At 48.1% G+C, this 22900-nt stretch overlaps 1 protein-coding gene across 5 annotated transcripts in view; it reads left to right on the top strand.

Moving 5' to 3' along the window:
• The window catches only part of KIF1B (kinesin family member 1B), a 78869-nt gene that overhangs the window by 28112 nt on the left and 27857 nt on the right, over window positions 1-22900 (top strand). For 3 of the 5 annotated variants that reach the window (XM_081341110.1, XM_081341113.1, XM_081341112.1), the window contains 9 exons: window positions 1004-1042; window positions 3944-4077; window positions 7794-7873; window positions 8793-8868; window positions 10979-11058; window positions 11195-11301; window positions 11587-11670; window positions 12149-12329; window positions 13997-14069. In XM_081341110.1, coding sequence (XP_081197236.1) covers window positions 1004-1042; window positions 3944-4077; window positions 7794-7873; window positions 8793-8868; window positions 10979-11058; window positions 11195-11301; window positions 11587-11670; window positions 12149-12329; window positions 13997-14069 — 854 coding nt within the window. Of the gene's footprint in view, window positions 1-1003; window positions 1043-3943; window positions 4078-7793; window positions 7874-8792; window positions 8869-10978; window positions 11059-11194; window positions 11302-11586; window positions 11671-12148; window positions 12330-13996; window positions 14070-17093; window positions 20564-22900 lie in introns of those variants that run through there. The other 2 variants (XM_081341114.1, XM_081341111.1) reach the window with 2 other exon arrangements.

Consider the following 22900-nt stretch of genomic DNA (forward strand, 5'->3'; position numbering starts at 1 on the left):
CCAGAATATAGCCCCCAGGGTTGGAAGCTGAGCCAGCTGCAGTAATAATAATAATAATAATAATAATAATAATAGTTCCTGTAACTTTTTTTTTGTCAAGAGTAAGTTGTAGTTGTCCGTTCCAGCAACCTTCCAATTCAAAATGCCGCCCCCCCCCCAAGAACAAAACATGGCAGCACATGTTGTGACGCTTTCATTCCTTCTCCAGAGTCAGTTGAACCAACTAGAGCAAGGCAGTTTCATTTGCCAAACTGGGATTTGTTCTAGCCAGGATTGACCCCCCCCCATCCCCTTTCTATTATTATTGTGATTATGGTGGTTGTTGGAAGAATAAAAGAAAAAGACCCCCACACTCACACACAAGGGCAGGCTAGATGACAAGAGCCAAAGACAATGAGCAAAGTGTGGGAAGGTTGCCAGCAAATTTAAAATACCACTTGGCTAATATGTTCTAGTACATTTTTAAAAGCTTAGTATAGTACAAGACATTTTTGCATCCATTTGCCAATCAAAGCGCATCTCTATTAAACTTTAAAGTTAATGCAATTGGAAATTTAAAAATAGGAGAAAAAGAGTTTCTGGAATAGAGAGTGTGATTTCTTTCCCCCTCCCTCCCTCTCTCGTTGAATCTCTGGGAATTGTTACGGGATGAACGCTTAACCCTTGTTTTTGAATTCTGGATGGTTGTTTTATCTGCCAAGAAATGTTTGTCCGTTCTTTTTAATCAGTGTGTATGTATAGAGCACTAAAAAAAATGGAGAAAAATGTTTCTTTAGCCCAAGTCAAACAGCAGTTGATTTTGGCTCCCACGTCATGGAGGATTTCCTCTCTCCCCCCCCACCCCCAATTATGATAACAAATTAGTTGAAATTGTTGGATTTGAGAATCTTGACTTCCTTCTTTCTTCCAATCATCAAAAGCTTTCCCTTTTCTCACATGTCTACTATTAACCCTGAGTGTTCTTAATCCTTCTTGTGTTTCCTTCCTAACCTCGGTCCTTCAGTTGATCCACTGGACGATTTCTCGGGAAGTGGATGCAAATGTGTGTATTGCAGAATCAATCCATCTCCCCATCTTTGGCTTCCGCTGAGTAGGCTGCTGCCTTTCAACTTTACACTCCCAATTTCTTACAAGGAAATCCCAGGAGAGCCTTCTTAAAAAAAACAACACAAAAAACGAATCGAAAGTGTGGAGTCCTCCAACGGGGCTTTACACAGAGTAAACCTAAACCTCTAAACCTCTCTGAAAGGAAACAGGAACGTCTGCTGAAAGACTGGGTGTGCTTGAACTACCAATACTTGGAAACGTAACAATACCCAGAGTGGGATAAATGATACCTACCTGCATTGTGTGTGTGTGTATGTATCAAATATTCCCATTTGCTCCAAATCCTGGCAGTTCAAAGCCAAAGGAGATTTAAAAACGCACAGTTTCATTCAGTTTAGCGGTACGTTATATACACACACACACACACACAATATATGTCCATGAGTATCTATACATAACAATAGCAATAGCATTTATACACAGCTGCACAGTGTTTCACAGCACACTCTGAGCAGTTTACAATGTCAGCCTCTTGCCCCCAACAGTCTGGGTCCTCATTTTACCAACTTCCGACAGATGGAAGGCTGAGTCGACCGTGAGTCGGTCGAGATCGAACTCTTATTTATTTATTTATTTTTGGGACTTATATGCCGCCCTATCTCCCGAAGGACTCAGGGCGGCTAACAACCATAAAAAAAACAATACAAAAGTTAAAAGAGATTAAATAAACAGCCTCAAAATAAATTAACTGCAGTGGGCAGAGTTTAGCCTGCAATATTGCATTCTAACCACTGCGCCACCAGGGCTCACCTGAAATAGCTGAAAAATACAGTGTATTTTCATTAGCGATTTGAATGTTGATATCAGGGTAGCCAGCCTACTGGCTCATGCCTTTTTTTTTCTTGTTTTTATTAGACCTTCTCCACCCAGGGCTCAATTTAGCTGCACCCATCCTTACCCATCTTGCTAATAAGAGAGGTGGGCAGGCTGGGAAAAACCCCATAGGCTCCAGGCAGAAAGCCTTTAATTTAATGGATTGCTGGGGGGGTCGGCTGAGCAGTTTCCTGCAGACATCTCTTTTCCTCTGTGGAGATTTAAAAAGAAAAAAAAAAGTTGGGGGAATTCGCAAAATTGCCTAGTGCTATTTGCAAGCCCTCAGCCTGCCCTGCTATTTAAAGCGAGAAAGACAGAAGAGATCTCTGGGCAATCTCCTTGAATGCAGACAATTGGAAGTGTAATCGATCTTTTTTTCTTTTTTGCTTTTGTTTTTAAATTCCCCGGTATTCCTGCCTTCCCCCCCCTTTCATTTTATTTTTAATGCCGCTTTCAGCTCGACAGCTTTGAACCTTTTTTGACTTCAGTTCCTGCAGACGCAGCTTTTGGAGGGGGGGAATCTGCATGAAACCAGCTGCCTTGCGGTGCTCCGTGACAATTTGTGTGGCAGCTTTTGGCACTTGTAAGCCTTCCTGGCCCTCCCGTGGATGCATGAGTTCTTCTCCAGGGGGTGCAATTTCGCCCTCTGGCGTGTGTTCGAATGGCGCTCCACCCTCAGTCCCGCCGCTCTTTTTCCGAATTTGCAGATGGCAGTTTTTAAACCCACTTGAAACATAACGACTGGGCTCTCGAGCGCAGAACATGTATAGGTTGGGTAGCCTCAGGCCCCGCAGTTGCGTGAAATGTGACAAGTTTCCGGATGCAGTGCGGGATGCTTTTGGAGGGCCTGGAAGAAAATACGTAGGTTTGTTAGAACAGAATCATCATTACGTACATTCTGGCAATCATCTGGGATATACCAGATCATTCAGGCCTAGCTCTGACAGTCATTTCTTTCTAGGGTCAGCTAATTCCAAAACTACCTCCTTCCCCTCCTTTTAAAAATGGGTGGTTGTGTTTTTGTGTTTTTTTTCTTCCCCAAAACCTGCACCATGGCCTATCGGAAGGAGATAAAAAGGCCAGTGTTGAATGCCTGGCTCTCATCCCATCTTATCCAAGGGAGTGGCGGTTAAGTCTAATCATTCATTTCAGGAGTCTCTTGATTTCCCTAGTGAAGGTGTGGGTCAAGGCCATCTGCCAGATCCGGGGAGGAAAAAAAATCAAGATAGTGCTTGCAGTGGTGTGGTCAAAGCGATATTGTGTCGCACATACAACACATGTAAAGAACCAAGCATTGTGGCTGCCATTTTAAAAAAAATTAATGCCCAGCAGAGTCTCCGCCTCTAATTGATCCCATCCCTGGGGTTAACATTTGAAAGGGTCAGTTAACAGATGATAGCAAAGCTCTAACTCCGTTTCTGAACCGGACCCAGACAAAAAGAACAGGATAGCTAAAAGGCCAAACCCTTGAGAAAGTCGGGCGCTACTCCAGGGGAGGAGCTAGTTGAGCCTGGGGGAGGAGTCAAGTAGGGAATTAGCCTGGAATCCTTACATAGGCATAAGAGAGCAAGGCCCAACTTTTCCTTGAATGCCACTGAACCTTAATCTGGTCTGCCTCGGGCGCAAACTAAACCAGTCTGAGAAGATTCCTGCGAAATGGGCACGAGCAAATAAAGTAGCTAATTCACGTGCGGATCTGGTTAATGTTGCCCCTTGACCAGTCTGCAAGCAAGGTAGATTGGAGGAACCGTGTTTCAAAAAACGTCAAAACTGCCATGCTGGTACTATTAAATCTCTTGTGTCGGTTTGCTTTTTTTGTGCCCTTTCCTCTTATACTGGTATCCTCCCTCTCTTCTCCCCCTGTCTTCTGCTCCTACTTCCTTTGCCTTGCCTCTCCCTTCTGCTTGTCTGTCTTTCTGTCTGTCTCTGTCTCTCTCTCTCTCAGATCTGAAAGATTTTCAGAACAATAAGCACAGATACTTGTTAGCCTCCGAGAATCAACGTCCTGGCCATTTTTCCACAGCATCCATGGGCTCGCTCACTGCATCTCCATCTTCCTGCTCTCTCAGTAGTCAGGTGGGCTTAACTGCCGCCTCCAGTATCCAAGAACGGATCATGTCCACGCCCGGAGGAGAGGAAGCCATTGAACGTCTGAAGGTACGGTGGCTGGAGTGTCAAACGCCCAAAGAAACCTATCTTGGTTTAGCCCAGAACCACATCTGCCTAACACCTGTTAAGAGTGCAACAGGAACACGCACCTTTAAGAACAGGGTTTCCATATTGGGTGGACGTGCCCTAAAGCTAAAAGATTTCGGTCAAAAATACGCTTAGGGTTGGGGGAAATGACTTAAGAAACCAAATAAGATTTTAAGCCAGAATTATTTTTTTGTTAGGAACAAGAGGAGGAAACTATGAGAAAGACACTACGTATTTAATTTTACGTGTACTGATTGCAGCAAGAATGGCAATGCGAATTAAGAAAATTTTAGATTGTGCAGAAATGGGACAGATTGACGTTAAAGATAAAAGAGAAAGAAGAGTCCGTGTGTTTTAGAACGTGGGATAACTTTTATCAGTGGCTAGAAAAACGAGTTAGAGAGAAAGGACTGTGATATGTAACATTGAATATATATTAATAAGAAGAAGATGAGCAATTAATTAACATATTTATGATAATTACTACTCATTGTCTTTTTTTAATGACATGAACCCAGACAATATGCTGTTTGCTAAATATTAAGAATGTTATTTTAAAAAAATCCTAACCCTAGCCCTGTTCCTAATATATATATATATTTATATATATTGGCAATTTTAAGACGTGTGGACTTCAACTCCCAGCGTGCCGGCTAGGGAATTCTGTTAATTAATTGCTCATCTTCTTCTTATTAATATATATTCAGTGTTACATATCACAGTCCTTTCTCTCTAACTCGTTTTTCTAGCCACTGATAAAAGTTATCCCACGTTCTAAAACACACGGAGTCCATGCATCTTAGTTGCCAAGATTGGGAATCCTACTTTAGAACATGAACCACTTGTTATTTTCAGAAGTTATTGGGAGTGGGGGTGGTGGTTTACTTAATAATATGACGAGAGCCAGTTTGTCGTCATGGTTAGGGCACCTGGCCAGAAACCAGGCGACTGTGATCTGTAGTTCTCCCTTAGGGATGAAGCCTTGGCTGACCTTGGGCCAGTCCCTTTGTCTCAGTCCTAGGAAGCAAGGGCCAGCCAATTTTCAAATTCTTGCCAAGAAAACCTGTCCAGGCGTCATCATCATCATCATCGTCATCATCATCATAAAACTCTTAGGAAAAATTCATTTACGAACGAAAGCCAACGTCAGCTGAGGAAGTGGCAGCTGTGATTTCACGTTGTTACTGACGTGTAGCAATAATCATAACGGCACCCCATCAGAAAAAAAAAAGGAAAAGCATGATACCAAAGCATGATATAAAGTCATTCCACTAGCACTGCTCTTGAAATTTTTTTTTTTTTTAAAAAAACACCCCATCAAATAATACAACTTGAGCAGGCAGCAGAGTTTAAAAACATCAGCGGAAGTGTGAAGTTGCGCGAAGGAGCTTCGGTGGCTTCTGATTATTTTATTTTTATTTTTGAAAAAAAATCTTTCTTCGATGGAGATTCCCCCCTCCCCGCCTTCCTCCCCCCCCTTTCTACTTAAGGGAGCCCTCGGTGTGGCCGAGAGAATTTTCCCCCAAAGTTAAAAGCGACCGTTAAAATTCCCCTCTTAGTCCATCTCTCTGGGAGTCATTGTTAACCATCGGTAACGCCGGGGAGTTCAGGGGCCGCTCATTGAAATGTGCGGCGCAGAAAACGTCCTACCGTCTCCAGACAGTGGAGCCTTTTGTCCAGCATCTGGGCGCTGGGTGGCCTCAAGAAAGGGCACAACAGTAGAAGACTTTTATTTATTTATTTATTTATTTGATTTGATTTGTATACCGCCCTTCTCCCTAAGGACTCAGGGCGGTGAACAGTGACATAAATGTCAAAATGCACAAATACAGAAAATTGAAAATAAATTAAGCCCTACTGCCCAAATGTAGAAGATAAATTAAAACCACAATTAAAATTAAACCCCTCAGACCAGACCGGATTGCTTAAATAGATATGTTTTTAGATCGCATCAGAAGGAGCGAAGGTCGGGAGCCATCCGGAGCTCAACCGGTAAATGGTTTTATCTTTTGGCCTGGCCAGAGCTTCCATTCCCACCCACCCCGCCCTCCATTTGGGCTTGTGAAGGAACAAGCTTGGCTGGGTTGTGGATTTTGAAGGCTGCCCATTTTTATTTTTTTTATTTTTGCACTCTCCTTCCGCCTTTCCTCCCCTTCCCCTCTTCCCCATGAGAAACCTGGATGGGCTGGAGGCCTACAGAACCTATGCATTTTTTAAAAAGAAAAAAGAAAGTAAATTGGGTGGAAAGGAAGGGAAAAAAAAGTTCTGGTTTCTCTCCAAGGTATGTCCCTGCCGCTTGGATCCTGCTTCAAGCTTCAGGTCTCTTGATTTGCAACTGAAAATGTCTGGCATAGGCTTGCCGTTGTCATCAGTATTCACAGCGGGCACCTCTGCAGCGAGCTTTGCAATGGCCTTTAAAAAAACGCCCAGCCAGCGACTGAATTGTCTCCTGTTCTGCTGGAATTTGTCCATCCTGGAAGAAAGGGGCTAGTTGGCAATTTGACTCTTCTTCTCTTTTTAAGCATTCCCACCCCACCGTCATGTTTTTTTAAACTCCTGCTTGGCAGAGGATCCGTTCTTTTTTTTTTTAACCGCTGTCAGCGGGCAAAGAAACAGCCTCTTGACTCAAAAAGAGAAATCTTTTCCATGGACCTTTTCCATTCCTGAGGAAAGACACAACTCTTTGGCTGGTCGAAGACAGCGATTGCAGGAAAAGCTTCAGACACTTTGAAGTATGACGATGCCAGCGTGCTTCTAGAAACCTTCCCCCCCCCCCCCCACACACACAAAAGTTGCTTTTTTCTGCATCCCGTGGATTATTGTGAATCTTGGGCGTATTTACCTAAGACAGCTGGGTTAAGCCAAGAAAGAGAGAACAGAATGGCTGGTTGGACAAAGACTGAAAAAGGAAGACACCCCCACCCCCCAATACATGGGGGGCCTTCGCCAGGAATGCTGAAGATCCTAAAGTGTGACTCTTCTTCTACCGGACACCCCCCCCCCACACACACACACACCGTCCTCCTGACACACAAAAAATGTTGGCCAACATTCCATCTCCTAGACTTTGTGAGGGCCCTTGTGATGGACACGCGCAGAATATGGCACATAAGAACAATCTCTGGCATATTCCATCCTTCTTGACCTCCCCCTCCCCCCGTTTCCAAAAAAAAAAAAAAAGACTTAACATTCCAGATTCTGGATGGTGAGATGATGCGGATAAAAAGATAACCAGTTATCAAGGCTTTTTCGACAAAACGCCGTGCCGAATCTTTGCATACATTTTTAGCCCCGGATGGGATTCTGCTGCAGTTCTTTTTTTTTTTAAGAGACGGTGGCCCGATCGAGAGGATATTGCAAAAAAAAAAAAAAAAACAACCGTTGGCTTTGTAAACAAGCATGGACAATTTAGGACTTTAGGCGAAAGAAAACGGGGGGGGGGGGGGAAGAAATATAGGTTGAAACTGGCGGGATCCACCGCAGAATCGAACGCTTTACGGAAACGCTTGGGATTTCTGGGTTCCAGAGAATCGGTCTGTTCGCTGACCATTCTCGGGTTTAGATTTGGCTAGATTTTTAATTCGTTGCGCCGAGGAGCCCAGAACGAAACGGCTCTTCGGTCTTGTGTGACCCTGTTTCTCCGTTCTCTCTTCCTCCTCCTCCCCCCCCACCCCCAGGAATCTGAGAAAATCATTGCAGAGCTGAATGAAACCTGGGAGGAGAAATTGAGGAAGACCGAAGCAATTAGGATGGAGAGGTTAGTAAACCCCCACCACCACCAAAAAACCCCCACCTTGCTCATTACTTTAGACCAGTGTTTCTCAACCTTAGCAGCTCGAAGATGGGTGTTCAATTCCCAGAATTCCCCGTGCTGGCTGGGTAGTTCTGGGAGCTGAAGTCCGCATATCTTGAAGCTGCCAGGTTGAGGAACACTGCCTTAGAGCAGGGCTCTTCCAACGTGGCCCTTTGATGACTCGTGGACTTCAACTCCCAGAATTCCTCAGCCAGGCACGGGTGCCTGGTTATGCCTCATTTTGCCAACCTCAGAAGCGTGGAAGGCTGAGTCCACCTTGAGCCTGCAGGCAGAGTTAGCCTGCAACACTGCATTCTAACCACTGCCCCACCACAGTTCTAATCAAAAATCTATTTTGTAAGAGAACTGGGAAATTTTAAAAATGCCTTTCGTTCCGCTTCACGTCTCATGATGCCGTCTCTTTCTGACTGCTTCTTCTTTCTGCGCAGTGCAATTTCCCACACTCAAAAAAAAAAAAAGAGCCTTGGTGGAGCAGTGGGCTAATGCCTCCTTAAGTAACACCAGCTGCCTGCAATTAGTGCAGGTTCGAGTCCCACCAGGCTCAAGGTTGACTCAGCCTTCCATCCTTCCGAGGTAGGTAAAATGAGGACCCAGATTGTTGGGGGCAATTAAGCTGACTTTGTAATAATGCCGCTTGGGGTGTGTGTGTGAAAGCCCTAATAAGCAGGCATATACATAGAATGAAGGCTACTGCTAAGCTTGTAAGCCGCCCTGAGTCTTCGGAGAAGGGCGGGATATAAATGCAATTAAAAAAATAAAAATAAAAACTAAATGCCTCTCGCCCACCTCTGCCCAAACTTAGGAACGGAATTTTAAGCGTGTTTCGGGGAATTCTTTACAACCTCTTGTCCCTTCTCCACAGAGAAGCGCTCTTAGCTGAGATGGGAGTCGCCATCCGAGAAGACGGAGGCACCCTTGGCGTCTTCTCCCCGAAAAAGGTAGGTTGCGTTGCAAAACAGCTTCCGCTCCCAACCATCTGCTCGGTGCTTTTCTGCAGAACCGGCAGCGCCGTGATTGACACGCCGCTTGAGGTGGGGTTTCAAGGTGTGGCCTAAGTTAAAACGACAGTACCGATTAAAAGCAATCGTTTTCAGAAGCGTGTCCCCTTTTCCGTAGGTTGGATATCGAAACATTTATTTTATTTGTTGAATATAGAAACAAGCCCTCTTTCTCCCATCGTCTGAATTTCCCTTTGTAGATCTTCTCTCGGAGATCGTCAACTTTGTTTGATGACTCTTCGGATTCCTTGGCGGTTGGCCAGGTTTGCCTTTGTGCCGACATAGAGGCTTCAGCAGAGATGTCAGCTTGTGAAAGTAGACTAGAGGAATCTGTGCTTCTCCTCCTTCCCCTTTACATCCATCCTGGTTAGCTGTTACCTCCCTGTGTCTCAGTGGTAAATCTAGCATAGGTGCAACAGAGAGACACTTAGAACAAATGGGGGCTATCTATCCGGTGGCTTCTGCCCTGTGCGATTGTGGTGACACGCAGACAGCCAGACATGTGTATTCTTGCCCTTTGTACACTTGCAAGACCTCGTTGGGCAGCGCGACAGAACGTAATTAACGTTGCTGGTTTCGGGGCAAGATCTGTTTAGCTTGTACAGATTTTAATCTTGTGTTTTATATTTGAAACGTCATGTCATATCTAGTGTGCCTTATTTCAATTGTCACGCTTCTGACATGAACGAACAAACAAAACCTTGGTCATCTGTTCCTTTCAGCTCTTGTACCTTTGTAGCACGTGTAGCCAAGGAGAAACTGCCCCTAGTTTACAAGCTGGAGCAGCCTGTTGGGAATCTGGAGGGTGAAGTTCCTATTTCTGTTGCTATTCTAATATTTTGTTTTTCCTCCTGCGTTTTACTGGCACTCACTGGCCAGATATTCACACCAAGGCCTTGTGATTTGTTGGCGGGCTCCAGTGGGGTGTTCTCACCGAAGAAGGTTGGTTGAGCGGCTGTAGTAGCTTTAGATCCCATTAGGAACCTTTGTAGCAAATAGATCCTTCCCAGCAGAGCTGCGATTGGAAAGCCCGGGCGATCTCTATAGTCTGTCAAAACGCTTGCTCTGCGGAAGTTGCTAAGGAGAAATTCCACAATTTTATTTTTTCCCGGCCAAATTGGACGAGAGCATTTTTTTTCCTTCCATTGAGCTATTTCCATAGGAGATGAATCTACCCATTCCCGATTTTTTTTGATTCCCTGATGAAAGTGTCCAGTAAATGCTTTTTAAAATCATTTCGTCCTGCCCAGCTCCTGCTCTCTTTCTGAAGAATTAGGTATTTCTCATAGAAAGAGGGGAGAGAAGGCAAATAAATGGCAGGTATTGAACCAAGGATAATCCAAAGTAGGGGTCCCCAACCCCCCCGGTCCGTGGACTGAGACCGGGCCGTGGCATGCCAGCAACCGGTCCGCACAAACAAGCAAAGCCCCCACCTGCAGGGTGCAGGCAGCACGCAAAACCACACGCGGTCCGGTCCGCAGAAAAACCTCTCTCCACGGAACCGGTCCCTGGTGCCCAAAATGTTGGGGTCCTCTGATCTAAAAGACACGCTATCCCTGGCTGTCACTCACCAAACATATTCCTTTCAAAGAAATACATGTTAAAATAAGTACCATTTAGCCCACAGCGTAAAGATTTTTTTTTGATGCTTCTGAACAGATTCTTCTTCTTGTTGTTTTTCTTCCTATGATACTGTTCCCTTTCTGAGCCAGTCCTTGGTTGTTTTCCCGCAGACCTTTCGTCGCCAAACTACACGTAACCTCATCACCGATGACGTTTCGTCTAGTTTGGGTGACGAAACGTCCGCAAGGAAGCGACAAAAGCTCCGGGCGCGCCAAGAGCCCCTCCTTGCAACCTGAGCCGCCGTTATCCTCCTTCCATCAGCGTTCTCTTTCCGTATGGCAGTACCACTTCGTCCGTCCGAGAACCGATTGGCTTTCCTCCTGGGAGGGCAAAGCAGCTTTGGATTTTGAAACTGCCAGCTCTTCCGGGAGAAGCCTTCGTGCGGAAAAAGGGCGCGCAATTCAAGCCAGCGCCGTGTTTGTTTCAGACCCCCCACCTGGTCAACCTGAACGAGGATCCCCTGATGTCGGAGTGCCTGCTTTATTACATCAAGGACGGCATTACCAGGTAAGCAGGCAGGATCCGAATTGCTTTCGATCCCATCTGGATCGATTGTCTTGGTGGGCCGGAGCCGATAGGTTTTCCCTGTTTTGTAGAAACGGCTTGCCGTGCCTTGGATAGAAATCCTCTCTTTCGCTCACAGGGTGGGTCAGGCGGACGCCGAACGGCGCCAAGACATCGTCCTGAGCGGAGCTCATATCAAAGAGGAGCACTGCATCTTCCGAAGCGAGAGGAACCTCAACGGCACTGGTAAGCAGGCAGGAGGTGGAGTATCGTAAACCAGGGATCCACAACACCGGGCAGCGGCCCGTTGGGAACTTGGCTGGCCAGCGCATGCAGGCGCACGCGCAGCTCAGCTTCGCAGACTCGGGTAGCCCAGTTCCAAACGGGCCACGGCCCGGGAGTTGTGGGAGTTGGGCGGGCGCTGTTTTAATCCCCTTGCCAGCTTCCCCAAACTCTTCTCCTTCACGTATGTTGGATCTCTCCTCAGCGATTCAGACGGTGACTCAAAAGCGTTTCCTTTTCTCGTTCCAGTGATCGTAAGTCTGGAACCGTGCGAATGGTCCGAAACCTACGTCAACGGCAAGAGGGTGGTGCAGCCGGTCCAACTGCGTTCAGGTAAACAATGTCTTCGGTTTCCTTCATGAGGGCGCGTGTGTCTTGAATGCTGACCGTCTGGCTTCGTTTGACGCTCAGGACCTCCCCCCCCCTTTTTTTATTTTTAAATCCCAGCTGTGGTGCTGGGCTGTCTAGTCCCCAATCGTTGGCCTTGGCTACTCATTGGGAGGAGGTTTGCAAGCTGCCCAGACCTTTTCACGAGGGAAGTCGTTGAGCATTGAATCGAGGCCCTTCTGTGTGTAGGCCAGCGCTTCTCCACCTTGGCGATGGGTGGACGTCAACTCCCAGAATTCCCCAGCCAGGTCTACCAAGCGCGCTCCCATCAACTTCCCTTCCTTTTGCTCCAGATTACAATTGTCCTAGGAAGGACGCCGAACGGCGCCAAGACATTAGTCCTGAGTTTGTCCTTCTCCCGAAAGGACTCTTGGCCAATCTCTTTCTTTTTTTCTTTATTCGTTTTTTTTTACTGCCCTTCCAGGAAACCGCATTATTATGGGCAAAAACCACGTCTTCCGCTTCAACCACCCTGAGCAGGCAAGGGCCGAAAGAGAGAAGACGCCCTCAGCTGAGACCCCCTCGGAACCCGTGGACTGGACTTTTGCCCAGAGAGAATTGCTGGAGAAGCAGGGAATCGATATGAAGCAGGAGATGGAGAAAAGGTAGGCAAACTTCAGTTTGCATTATTGTTCTGAACCAGCCCTCTTCTAGCAAACCCCTATTCAAAAAGAAGAGACTGGAGAGTGTCCAAGGCTAAAAGGCTTCTGCCAAGATTTAATTACGCAGTTAACAAAAACACTAGAGCTTGTCTTCTCAAGCGGAAAAGTTGCTTTCAGCAACCAGCCCCTCCCCAAACACTCCTTTTATAGAGAGCTCAGGGCGTGGTCTCCCTGTGCCTCCTCCCGAGGAGACCCGCAGCCTTTTTCTGCTTAGTCCTGCTCGACTGCCTCCTGCGTCGGGCGTCCTTGAACAGGGCCAGCTGTGGGTCATCATCCTCCGCACTATCGGGCTCACGCAGCTGAGAGGAGGTCCCCGGCTGGGAGCTCTGCCAAGCCTGCAAGCCATCATCAGCCGGTTCGTCACCCACACACACCTCCTCCCCCTCATCTGAGTCATCCGATACCTCTGAGCCGGGTGCCGAACCCACAGGCTGACCCTGAGTCACAACAATTATCACCCGTGAAAAATGGAAGCAGAGCGTTTGGTTCCTTTTAACTGGAACCTCATACAAGCCGCCTTCGTAGCAATAGATAAAAAGACAGAATAACAGGACCCTTGGAGGTCATCTAGCCCAACCCTCTGCTCAAGCAGGAGACCTTATACATTCCAGACAACTGGCTGTCCAGTTTCTTCTTAAAAACTTCCAGTGCTGGAGCAATCACCGCTTCTGGAGGCAGGTTGTTCCACTGGTTAATTGTTCTAACTGTCAGGAAGTTTCTCCTTAGTTCCAGGTTGCTTCTCTCCTTGATGAGTTTCCATCCGTCGCTTCTTGTCCTGCCTTCAGGTGCTTTGGACAATAGCTTGACTCCCTCTTCTTTGGGGCAGCCCCTGAGATATTGGAAGGCTGCTATCACGTCCCCCCCTCGTCCTTCTCTTCATTAAAGTAGACATGCCCAATTCCAGCGGCCGTTCCTTGTGTGTTTTAGCCTCCAGTCCCCCTGATCATCTTTGTTGCTCTTCTCTGCACTCTTTCTAGAGTCTCAACATCTTTTTTTTTACATCCTGGCGACCAAAACTGGATGCCGTATTCCAAGTGTGGCCTTACCAAGGCTTTGCAAAATGGTCTTAACGCTTCACGTGATCTTGATTCGCTCCCTCTGTTCATGCAGCTTCACTCTCTCTTACCAGAACTTTGCCTTGTGCAGTTTTAGAAGAGTTTTGAACACTTCCCTTCAAGAAATAAGTTTACAGCTTTAGCCCCATCTCCCCGAATTGTTCAGCCCAGCCGGCGATTTAGCCGTAGACATCCCCCCCCCTCCGAACCCCTTTTAGATCATTTGTTAAGATAGTCTGAAAAGGGGAGCATCTTGTCAAATCCCAAAGGAAGGTTCTCAGGCTTTGCGGGAAATCACATGCGTCCGCTAGTTCTCCGTTTAACGACTGCAGTTTGGAGCAGAACTGCTCAGCCAGGCTCCCGCTGCTAAAGCGAGCCGGCGCTCACGTTTTGATCATGCGACCGTGTGTGTGTGTGTGGGGAGCGATGCTGCAGTGGTCCGGTTGTAAGTCACGTCCACTTTCGGCGCGGCTGTCAACTTCGAACGTTGGTTCAAACTTAACGGTTGCGCGTCGAAGATTCCCTCTCTAAGCAGTTCCCGTCCTCTCTCGGCAGGCTTCAAGAGATGGAGATTCTGTACAAGAAGGAGAAAGAAGAAGCCGACCTTTTATTGGAACAGCAGAGGCTGGTAAGTGTCCCCCCCCCCCTCGTCCCCCTCGCCAATTTGAAGAGAGATACTCTGCTTAGTGCCCAGAACTAGTCGCCCCTTTGCCTGTTTGTTAAGTGTGCTATTTCGGTTTGACACGGTCGCCATCCAATGAGTTGGTCTCTCTCCAACTAGCACCAGGTTCAGTTCCTTCGGCAGACAGAATTTTAAAAAAGGCCCAGGGGTTGATCTGTTGTTCCTCTGTACCTCACACCCAATTCCAGACCTCTCTGAAATCACAGTGGAGAGTGTCTCTCCAGGTCACCAACTGGGTCCTCCAGAGGAGAGAGGCGCCTAGCTTCATTTTGCCTGCCGGGATCTCCAGAATGATGGCTGTGGGTGATGCATGCCTTTAATCTCGCTGCCTTTGCCCTGCATGAAATATCTGAATCCTTAGCAAAGAGAAACGTGCCTGGGAGGGGAAGGAGCTGGCAAAATCCAAAAAATCACCATAAAAAATCCTCGTCTCCCCCCAAACAGGGTGATGAGGAGGGAGCCACGAAAGAAAAAAAATGACCTTCCCAATTCCTAGCCTGCGCAAAGAGCATCTTGAGATAGTCCTCGATTTAACGACTATAACGGAGCCCAAAATTTCCATTGCCGAGCCTGACGGTTGTTAAGCGAGTTTGGCCCCAGTTTATGACTTTCCTCGCCCCTCTTGTTAAGCGAAACGCTGCCGTTTTAACAACCCAGTTAGTAACAAGGTTGTTAAGCGGATCTTGAAGAGCCCCTAGGGGGGGTTGCGGCGGTCCGAATGCAGGATTGCAGGCTAAACTCTGCCCACCGCCAGCAGTTCGATCCTGTCCGGCAGTTCGATCCTGAGGTCGACTCAGCCTTCTATCCTCCCGAGGTCGGTAAAATGAGGACCCAGGTTTTTGGATGGGGGGCATAGGCTTAGTGAGGGCTGTCAAGCACTGTGGAGTCTCGGTGCTCTTGCTATTTGGCTTTCCCATCAGAAGGTGGCGAAAGGGGATCACGTGATCCCAGGACGCTGTGACCGTCGTAAGTACGAGCCAGTTGCCAATCGTCTGAATTTTGATCAGCTGGCCCACGGGGATGCTGCAGTGGTCGTAAGAGTGAAAAATGGACACTCTGTGGTAACTTCGAATGATCACTAAACCAACGATTATAAGTCGAGTACTACCCGTAGTCTCTTGGATTATTCTTAGAAAGTGGTTCTTCCACCCCCCACTTTGATAAGTATCTAATTATCCTGTTTGCATATTTGAGAAACATGGACACCCCCCCCCGAAGACCATCCTTTTAGTGAAAAATGTGCCTCTAGCTCTTTTATTTTTAACGTAAGCATTTCATAAAAAGATACGCAGTAGTGCCCAAATACCTCAATCAGAGGGTTTCAATTCCTAATTTTCCTTTCTGTGAATGGAATACGATTCATGGCAACGGAGCAGTTTTCCTACATCCACCTCCTTTCAGCATTATTCAGCCCCCCCCCCCCCCGGCACCAGTTTCTGGCAGTCTGGGGTTTTGAGAATGCTGTGCAGTATGGGCTAGGGAATAGTTGGCGGGGAATACCTTCTTCGGCAAACAGGTCAGTATTATAGACTCTGAGCCCGTAACGAGTACACTTCAGATTTCAATCTCGCCTGCACGGTAGAATAATCGTTGGAACCTCTGTGGAAAATTAACTCAAAAGTTTGTTTGCGAGTGTCTTTCTTAACTCTCACCAAGTTTATTAATACAGAAGCATTTTACGTGGCTGCCAAAATAATAATAATAATTTTTAAAAAAGCATGAAGTTTGCAACGGGCAGCCTTAGCTTTACCAGTCGGTTCATTTAAGTTTCTCAGGCATGCCAGTGAGATGCGGAGCGGTAGAAAAACCTTAACGGGATTCCCTTTTTTTAAAAAAAAATAAAAATAAAAATAAAAATCAATCTTGGGCATCCTTAGGACAATTTGTAATAACCGAAAGATGCGTCAGCCTTTTATCCGAGGATCGCTGGCAAATGTAAACAGCGTGGCCAGCTATTATTATTATTATTATTATTTTGCTGGCAAAATTTAAAAACAAAAACACAAAATAAAGATTTTTGTGTGTGTGTGCGTGTGTGTGTGTGTGTGGTGGCGTTGTATTGTTTCCTTCGTCAGATTTGTGACCCACTTTTTCTCCAGCTGGCACGGGTGGCCTTCTTTCCTCCAACCCTGTGAGATAGGAGAGGGGTGGAGAGAAACCCCAAGGTCACCCCGGGGGAATTTCTATTGATTGAAGGTGGACTTTAACTTAGGTTTACTCCGTCCAACATTTTAACCCCCATTCTGACCACTATTTCTAACCTCGACACTCGTGGCTGCTTCTGAAACTGGTTTGTCTCGGATTCTCTAACCCTTTTCTGGCTGCTTTTTTAGTTTGACCGGACTGTCAGTCTTTGAAACCACGTCTACGGCACTTTACTAACCCAGCGTTAACTCCACCTTAACCTTGGCTGTCCGTCTGATCCTTCTGCAATGACTTGTCGCCTGTCGCTCCTCGGGGAGAGAAGAGTCTCTTTCGGGTTTTTTGCCCCCCACCCACCCACCCTCTAATGAAATAACTTGGCAGCTGTAACCAGGCCAAAATGTTTGACGGGTTTTTGCACATCGCTAGCACGAAGAGTTACCTCCTCCTCTCTGCAGGTACTTGGTTTGGGCTCTTGTAACGAGTTTCACCTGGATTGATTGGACTTTTGGGGAAAAGCCTCGGCATATTCTCTCGGAGGAGAATTAAAAATCCCACAAAATTTTACGATATGTCTGGAATTAAAAGAAAACCTAACCGAAGGCCGTTAGGGGTAGTTGTTTTTTTTTAAAGACTCCAGTTTAGACGTTCACCCCTTCGTTTTGTTCCTTTTGCTTCCCCACCCCCCACCCCAAAATCGTTTCCCCTAATTTTGAGCCGTCCTTTTCTTTTTCTTTTTTTTTCTTTGTTCAGAATTTCCCTTCTTTTCTCCAAATTTTAATTTTGCTTATTTTGGGGCCACCCCTCGATTGTTTTTGTCTTCCCAAGGACGCGGACTCTGATAGTGGGGATGACTCGGACAAGCGATCTTGCGAGGAGAGCTGGCGGCTGATCACTTCCCTGAGAGAGAAGCTGCCCCCCAGCAAGTTGCAAACCATTGTTAAAAAATGCGGCCTCCCCAGCAGCGGGAAGAAGCGAGAGCCCATCCAAATGTACCAGATCCCCCAGCGCCGGCGCCTCAGCAAGGACTCCCGATGGGTGACTGTTTCGGACCTGAAGATCCAGGCCGTGAAGGAGATCTGCTACGAGGTCGCCCTGAATGACTTCCGGCACAGCCGGCAAGAGATCGAGGCCCTGGCCATCGTGAAGATGAAAGAACTCTGCAGCTTGTACGGGAAGAAGGATCCTAACGAGCGCGACTCGTGGCGGGCGGTGGCCCGGGACGTTTGGGACACGGTCGGGGCGGGCGACGAGAAGATCGAGGACCTGCCGCTCGGCGGGAAAGGCACGGCCGACGTGGACGACCTCAAGGTCCACATCGACAAGCTGGAAGACATCCTGCAGGAGGTGAAGAAGCAGAACAACATGAAGGACGAAGAGATCAAGCTGCTGAGGAACAAGATGCTCAAGATGGAGAAGGTGTTGCCACTCATGGGCTCCCAGGCACCGAAAGGGCTGCCCGCCACGAAACCGGCCCCCGGCCCGCTCAGCGCAGGAGGAAACCTCGGCGAGGAGGGCGAGGGCGGCTGCGAGAAAGAGGGCCGGGTCACCCAGTTGATGGAGGAGGACCCTGCCTTCCGACGCGGCCGGCTGCGCTGGATGAGGCAGGAGCAAATCCGCTTCAAGAACCTGCAGCAGCAGGAGATCGCCAAGCAGCTGCGCCGGCAGAACGCGCCGCACCGCTTCATCCCGCCGGAGAACCGCAAGCCCCGTTTTCCTTTCAAAAGCAACCCCACCCACCGCAACTCCTGGAGCCCCGGCACCCACATCATCATCACCGAGAGCGAGGTCATCGAAGTGAGAATCCCCAAGGAGGAAGAGAAGAAGGGGGCGGAAAAAAACGGGGAGCTCCAGAGCCTGCCGGCCGAAGCCCCGGCGCACCCCCAGGAGCCTCGCCCGCTTTGGGACGGGCCCGGGCCGCAGCAGGCTCCGGATCAGATCCAGATCAAGAGGCAGCCCTTGAAGCCGCAGCCCAGCCCCTCCGCCCCCGTGCGCTGGAGAAGCCATTCCCTCAACGGCCAGCAGAGAGGCGTCCGGCGCCCGTTGTCGGACTCCTCGGAGTCCTCGCCCGTCCCGGGCACCGGCCCACCCCAAGATCCGCAGGCCTTCCACCAGAGGCGCCACCTTCACCAGCGCTGGCAGTCTTACGGCGCTCACGGCAGCCCGGAGAGCCGTACCAGGCCGGCCGATCGGCCGAGCCCCTGCAACCAGTACGTCACCCCACCCCGCATGAGGCGCCAGTTTTCCGCCCCGAACCTCAAAGCCAGCCGAGAAACCACGGTTTGACTCTCCCGCCGCTGGGTCCTTGGCCCTCCTGGAAGGGAGGGACGATGGGGGAGGGACGTGGGCAGCGTCTGCAAACAACCGAGCTTGGGCCTCGCAAGAGGACCTTTGGCGTGGGCGACCGACCCACGCAAAGCACAAGATCCCACGTTTCCTACCCGTCTGTGAAACACTTGGTTGGGGGGGGGGGTTGCTGTTTGCTTTTTTTTAATTGTGGAAAATCCCTTACTTTGGCTTCTGTGTCAGTTTGGGAGCTGTCAGCGTTACCATCTTTTTTTTTTTAAGGGGTGGGGGGAAAACAATGGACGCAAACGGGGACATTTTAACCCGCGTTTGCGTCCGTCTTTGGACAATCGGCAAGATCCACCCACAAAGCTTCCCACTCCAAGCGGAAGTGGATCGTTATTCCCAGATCACCTCTTGGGGGGGGGGGTTTCCCTTTTCAGAATCCTCTGAAAGTCACCCCTCAAGCTTTTGAACTGGGGCAGATTATTAAGACGGGGCAGCTGATTCCTCTAAAGTTCCCTCCCAGTTGTGTTATATGTGTGTGTGTGTGTGTGTGTGTGTGTGTGTGTGTGTGTGGGAGGGGTGTTATATCATCAAGAAGAGCAGATTTTGCTGGTTTGGAGTTCAACAGGAAGAGACTCGTGTGGCTGGCCAGGAATCAGATCTCCAAAAGAACACGGTTGGACCCTTTTGCGCTGGTTTCTTCCGAGGGTCCCACTGGGGGGGATTTGACATAAATCATAATAGTAAAGTTGGAAGGGACCTTGGAGGTCATCCAGTCCAACCCCCCCTGCTCAGGCAGGAAACCCTATACCATTTTGGACAAATGGCTGTCCAGTCTCTTCTTAAAAAACCTCCAGTGTTGGAGCATTCACCGTTTCTGGAGGCAGGTTGTTCCACTGGTTAATTGTCCTCACTGTCAGGAAGTTTCTCCTTAGTTCCAGGTGGCTTCTCTCCTTGACTAGTTTCCATCCGTTGCTTCTTCTCCTGCCTTCTGGTTTCTTTGGAGAATAGCTTGACACCCCCCCCCTTTCTTTGGGGCAGCCCCTGCAAAGAGTTGAGCTCTTTGCAAAACTAGAGGCTCCTCAAATTCAGACGAGATGAATGTAAATTGCAACACACACACACACCCTCTTTCTCCCTGGTAAAAGAGAATTAAGGAGGAGAATCTGGGTCACGTCTGGGAAGCTGAGATTGCTGGGGAAATGTTGGCGGCGAGAGGCGCTGGCGATCCTTGGTCTTTTGCCCCGCTGCTTTTCTCAATTTTATTTCACTTTCCTTTCTCCCACTCCCCGCATTGCCTCCTTCTCAAGCGAGATTAATCTCCGGGGAGATTAATTGAGCAGATCCACCCAAAAGCGTAAGTATCACCCTACTGGGGGAGGTTGTCTTTGGGTGATGGATGATTTTGTCCTTGAATCTGGTTTAAAAGTCAGGTGTGTGTTTCTCTCTCTCTCTCTCTCTCTCTCTCTCTCTCTCTCTCTCTCTCTCTCTCTCTCTCTGTGTGTGTGTGTGTGTGTGTGTGTGTGTGTGTGTGTGTGTGTAAGGCCAGTCACCTTTGGTTCCTTTGCACTGCCGCGCATAAACTCATAAATTGGATCTCACTAATTTTACTCCGATTGAATGTAGAATCCACAGAGCTGGAGGTCTGCAAGTCCAACCCCCCCCCCCTTCCAAAACTGCTCCTATTTTATGAACCTGATTTCGCTGAAAAGAGGGTTGGGCAGCAGATCGCAGAGGAAGCTGTAACCTCCCTTTTAATTCCTCCTTTCGTTCTTGCTTTCATAATCCTCCTTATCATCGTCACGATTGAAACCGGCCTCCATCAAAGAATCTGTCCCAGTTTGTCAGGGAACCCGTTTGTGTCCCTCAAAATTAGATTTCAGCTGGATTCTTCTTCTTCGGCCCGTTTTGTGCCTTCTCCTCCTAATTGTTAAGCAGCGTAATTTCAGATTATTCACAGATAACGTCAAAGGAAGAGAACGGTTTCTTCCAGTGAAATGATGGAATCTGGGGTGGGGGGTGGGGGGGAAATTTCTGTCCATCTATTGTTTTTAAGTGGTTTTGATGATTTTTTTTTAAAAAAACAACAAGCCTGCGTTTTGTGAAAAGCAGAGCTGCTTGTGCTTTTTAACAAGTCATTTCAATAAATTACAAAAAAAAAAAAATTCTTATTAAGCCTGTCCTGTCGCTTGGTTGGGGAGTCAAATGGTGGCTTTTTGGAAACCCAAGGAGCTGATTTTGTATGTTTGTTTGTTTTTAAACGAAAGAGGTTAGTTCTTCTCTTAACACTAGCATGTTAGAGGAAGCCGATAAAAAAAAGGGGGGGGCGTAAGATTCGGGATCCACTGGGATCTTTTCCCAAGTTCTTATATTGTGAATCCCTTTGCCGTAGCAGGCCCGGTAACCCACTTCTCCAGGGACGTAACTTAGTTTAAACTTTCACATGCAGTTCTGTAGGAAAAAAAAGGTGGGTGGTTCTTGCATATCCCCCCCCTCCAAAAAATGGTATTCTAAATGACCTGAAATGAACTGCATATCGATGGACACATTGCAAAGGTTCAAGTCCATTGAAATAATAACATTCTGGATTGCTGCTCTTCCTGGCGTTGACAGAATTTATTTATTTAATTGATTGATTGATTGATTGATTGGTCAAGGGCTAGACTAAAGAAATTGGATCCAGCCCAGGTTCTGGAGCCTAGGATCTCCCCCCAGGGGCATTTTAGTCACGCCTAAAACAGCCCCTCCGGTTCTATTGTCCAGTTCCTCTCTTCAGCTTCATTTGCAACCTTAACGTGCGTTGAAGTGCAGGCAGTCCTCAACTTACGACAGGCCGTTTCGTTGACCGTTCAGCGTTAACAACGGCACCGGAAAACACGACTTAAGGACCGTTCCTCACCCTGACAAACCTTGGCAGCCACCCCGCGATCGCGTGATCCAAATTCAGATGCTGGGCAACTGGTTCACATTTACGACGGCTGCTGTGTCCCACGGGGGTGGTGGTGGTGCGTGGGTCACGTGATCCTCTTTTGCGACCTTCCAACAAGCAAAGGCAATGGGGCAAAGCCAGGTCCATTTAACTAACTGCAGTGGTTCGAATTAACGGCAACTGTGGGGAGAAAGGTGGTAAAATGGAGGGGCCCCCCCAACCCGCTTAACACAGGTCTCGCTTAACAACGGAAATTTGGGGCTCCATTCTGGTCGTAAGCGGAGGACTATCTGCCATCCTAAATAAATTCACGAACTGCAGTTGTTTGCTAAAAGGCTCCCTTTTTCTCGGAAGCTTGGCCCTATAATGTATCTTTGGTGGATCCGGAGAGTTAGCTTAAACGGTGGACTGTTGAATTAAGAAGAAATCGGCCGATCCTTTTCATTGATCAAATGCTGCCTTTTGGAGGGTCTTGGGGAAAATTGCCTTCTTAATCCTTTCCCTACCCACACTTGGTTTTTCGTACCGTGGATCAATTTCTGCCCGTCAAGGATCAAAGAGCTGTCCTCAAAACACCCATGAAAATAGTTCTTGAGAGATTTCCTTATTCTTAACGCCGCAGTTGGTTTTTTTCTCTGCCCCCCCCTGAAACTTGTTGGTCCACGGAGTACATAGAGCAAGGGGGGGTGTCTTCCAACTTGGCCCTTTGATGACTTGTGGACTTCAACGCCCAGAATTCCTCCGTGCCTTGGCTGGGGCATTCTGGGAGTGGAAGCCCGCACGTCTTACAAGTGGCCACGTGTGAGGAGCCCTGAGTTACTGCGTCGCTCAAGATGCCACGCGGTCTCCCGTCCTCTGGTTTGGGGACGCCATCTTTGCATTGAGTTTCAGCACCACCCTAACCCCATCGCGGCTTCCTCGGCACACGGCGAACACTTAGCCCAGGGATAGGCAACCTCGGCTCTTTTATGACTCATGGACTTTAATTCCCAGAATTCCTGAGTCAGCTATGCTGACTCAGGAATTCTGGGAGTTGAAGTCCATGAGTCATAAAAGAGCCGGGGTTGCCTACCCCTCTCAGAGCAATGCTGGGTGTGCAAGAACCTCACCTCAGCTGGGCAATCTTCGGAGAAAAAGAGCAAGCCTGCGAAGACTTAACTAGCAGTTGACGTAGCGGTCGATGGGTTCTGAGATCGAGAAGCCTTCCCGTTGGAAGCTGCGGGGTTGGCCTTCTCTGTCTCTTCCAACCAAACTACTGGAGAAAGTCTTGAGGCTGGATTGGCACGCCCTGGATCACGGCGCCCGTCGGTCCCGAACACCGTCGAAGGAAAGGAAAATAGAAAAGGAGAATAGTTTTTATTTATTTATTTAATTTTAATCCCATTTATATCCCGCCCTTCTCCGAAGACTCAGG

This window comes from Vipera berus (genome assembly GCF_964194415.1).
Source record: "Vipera berus genome assembly, chromosome: 17".
In the NCBI taxonomy this organism is placed as follows: domain Eukaryota; kingdom Metazoa; phylum Chordata; class Lepidosauria; order Squamata; family Viperidae; genus Vipera; species Vipera berus.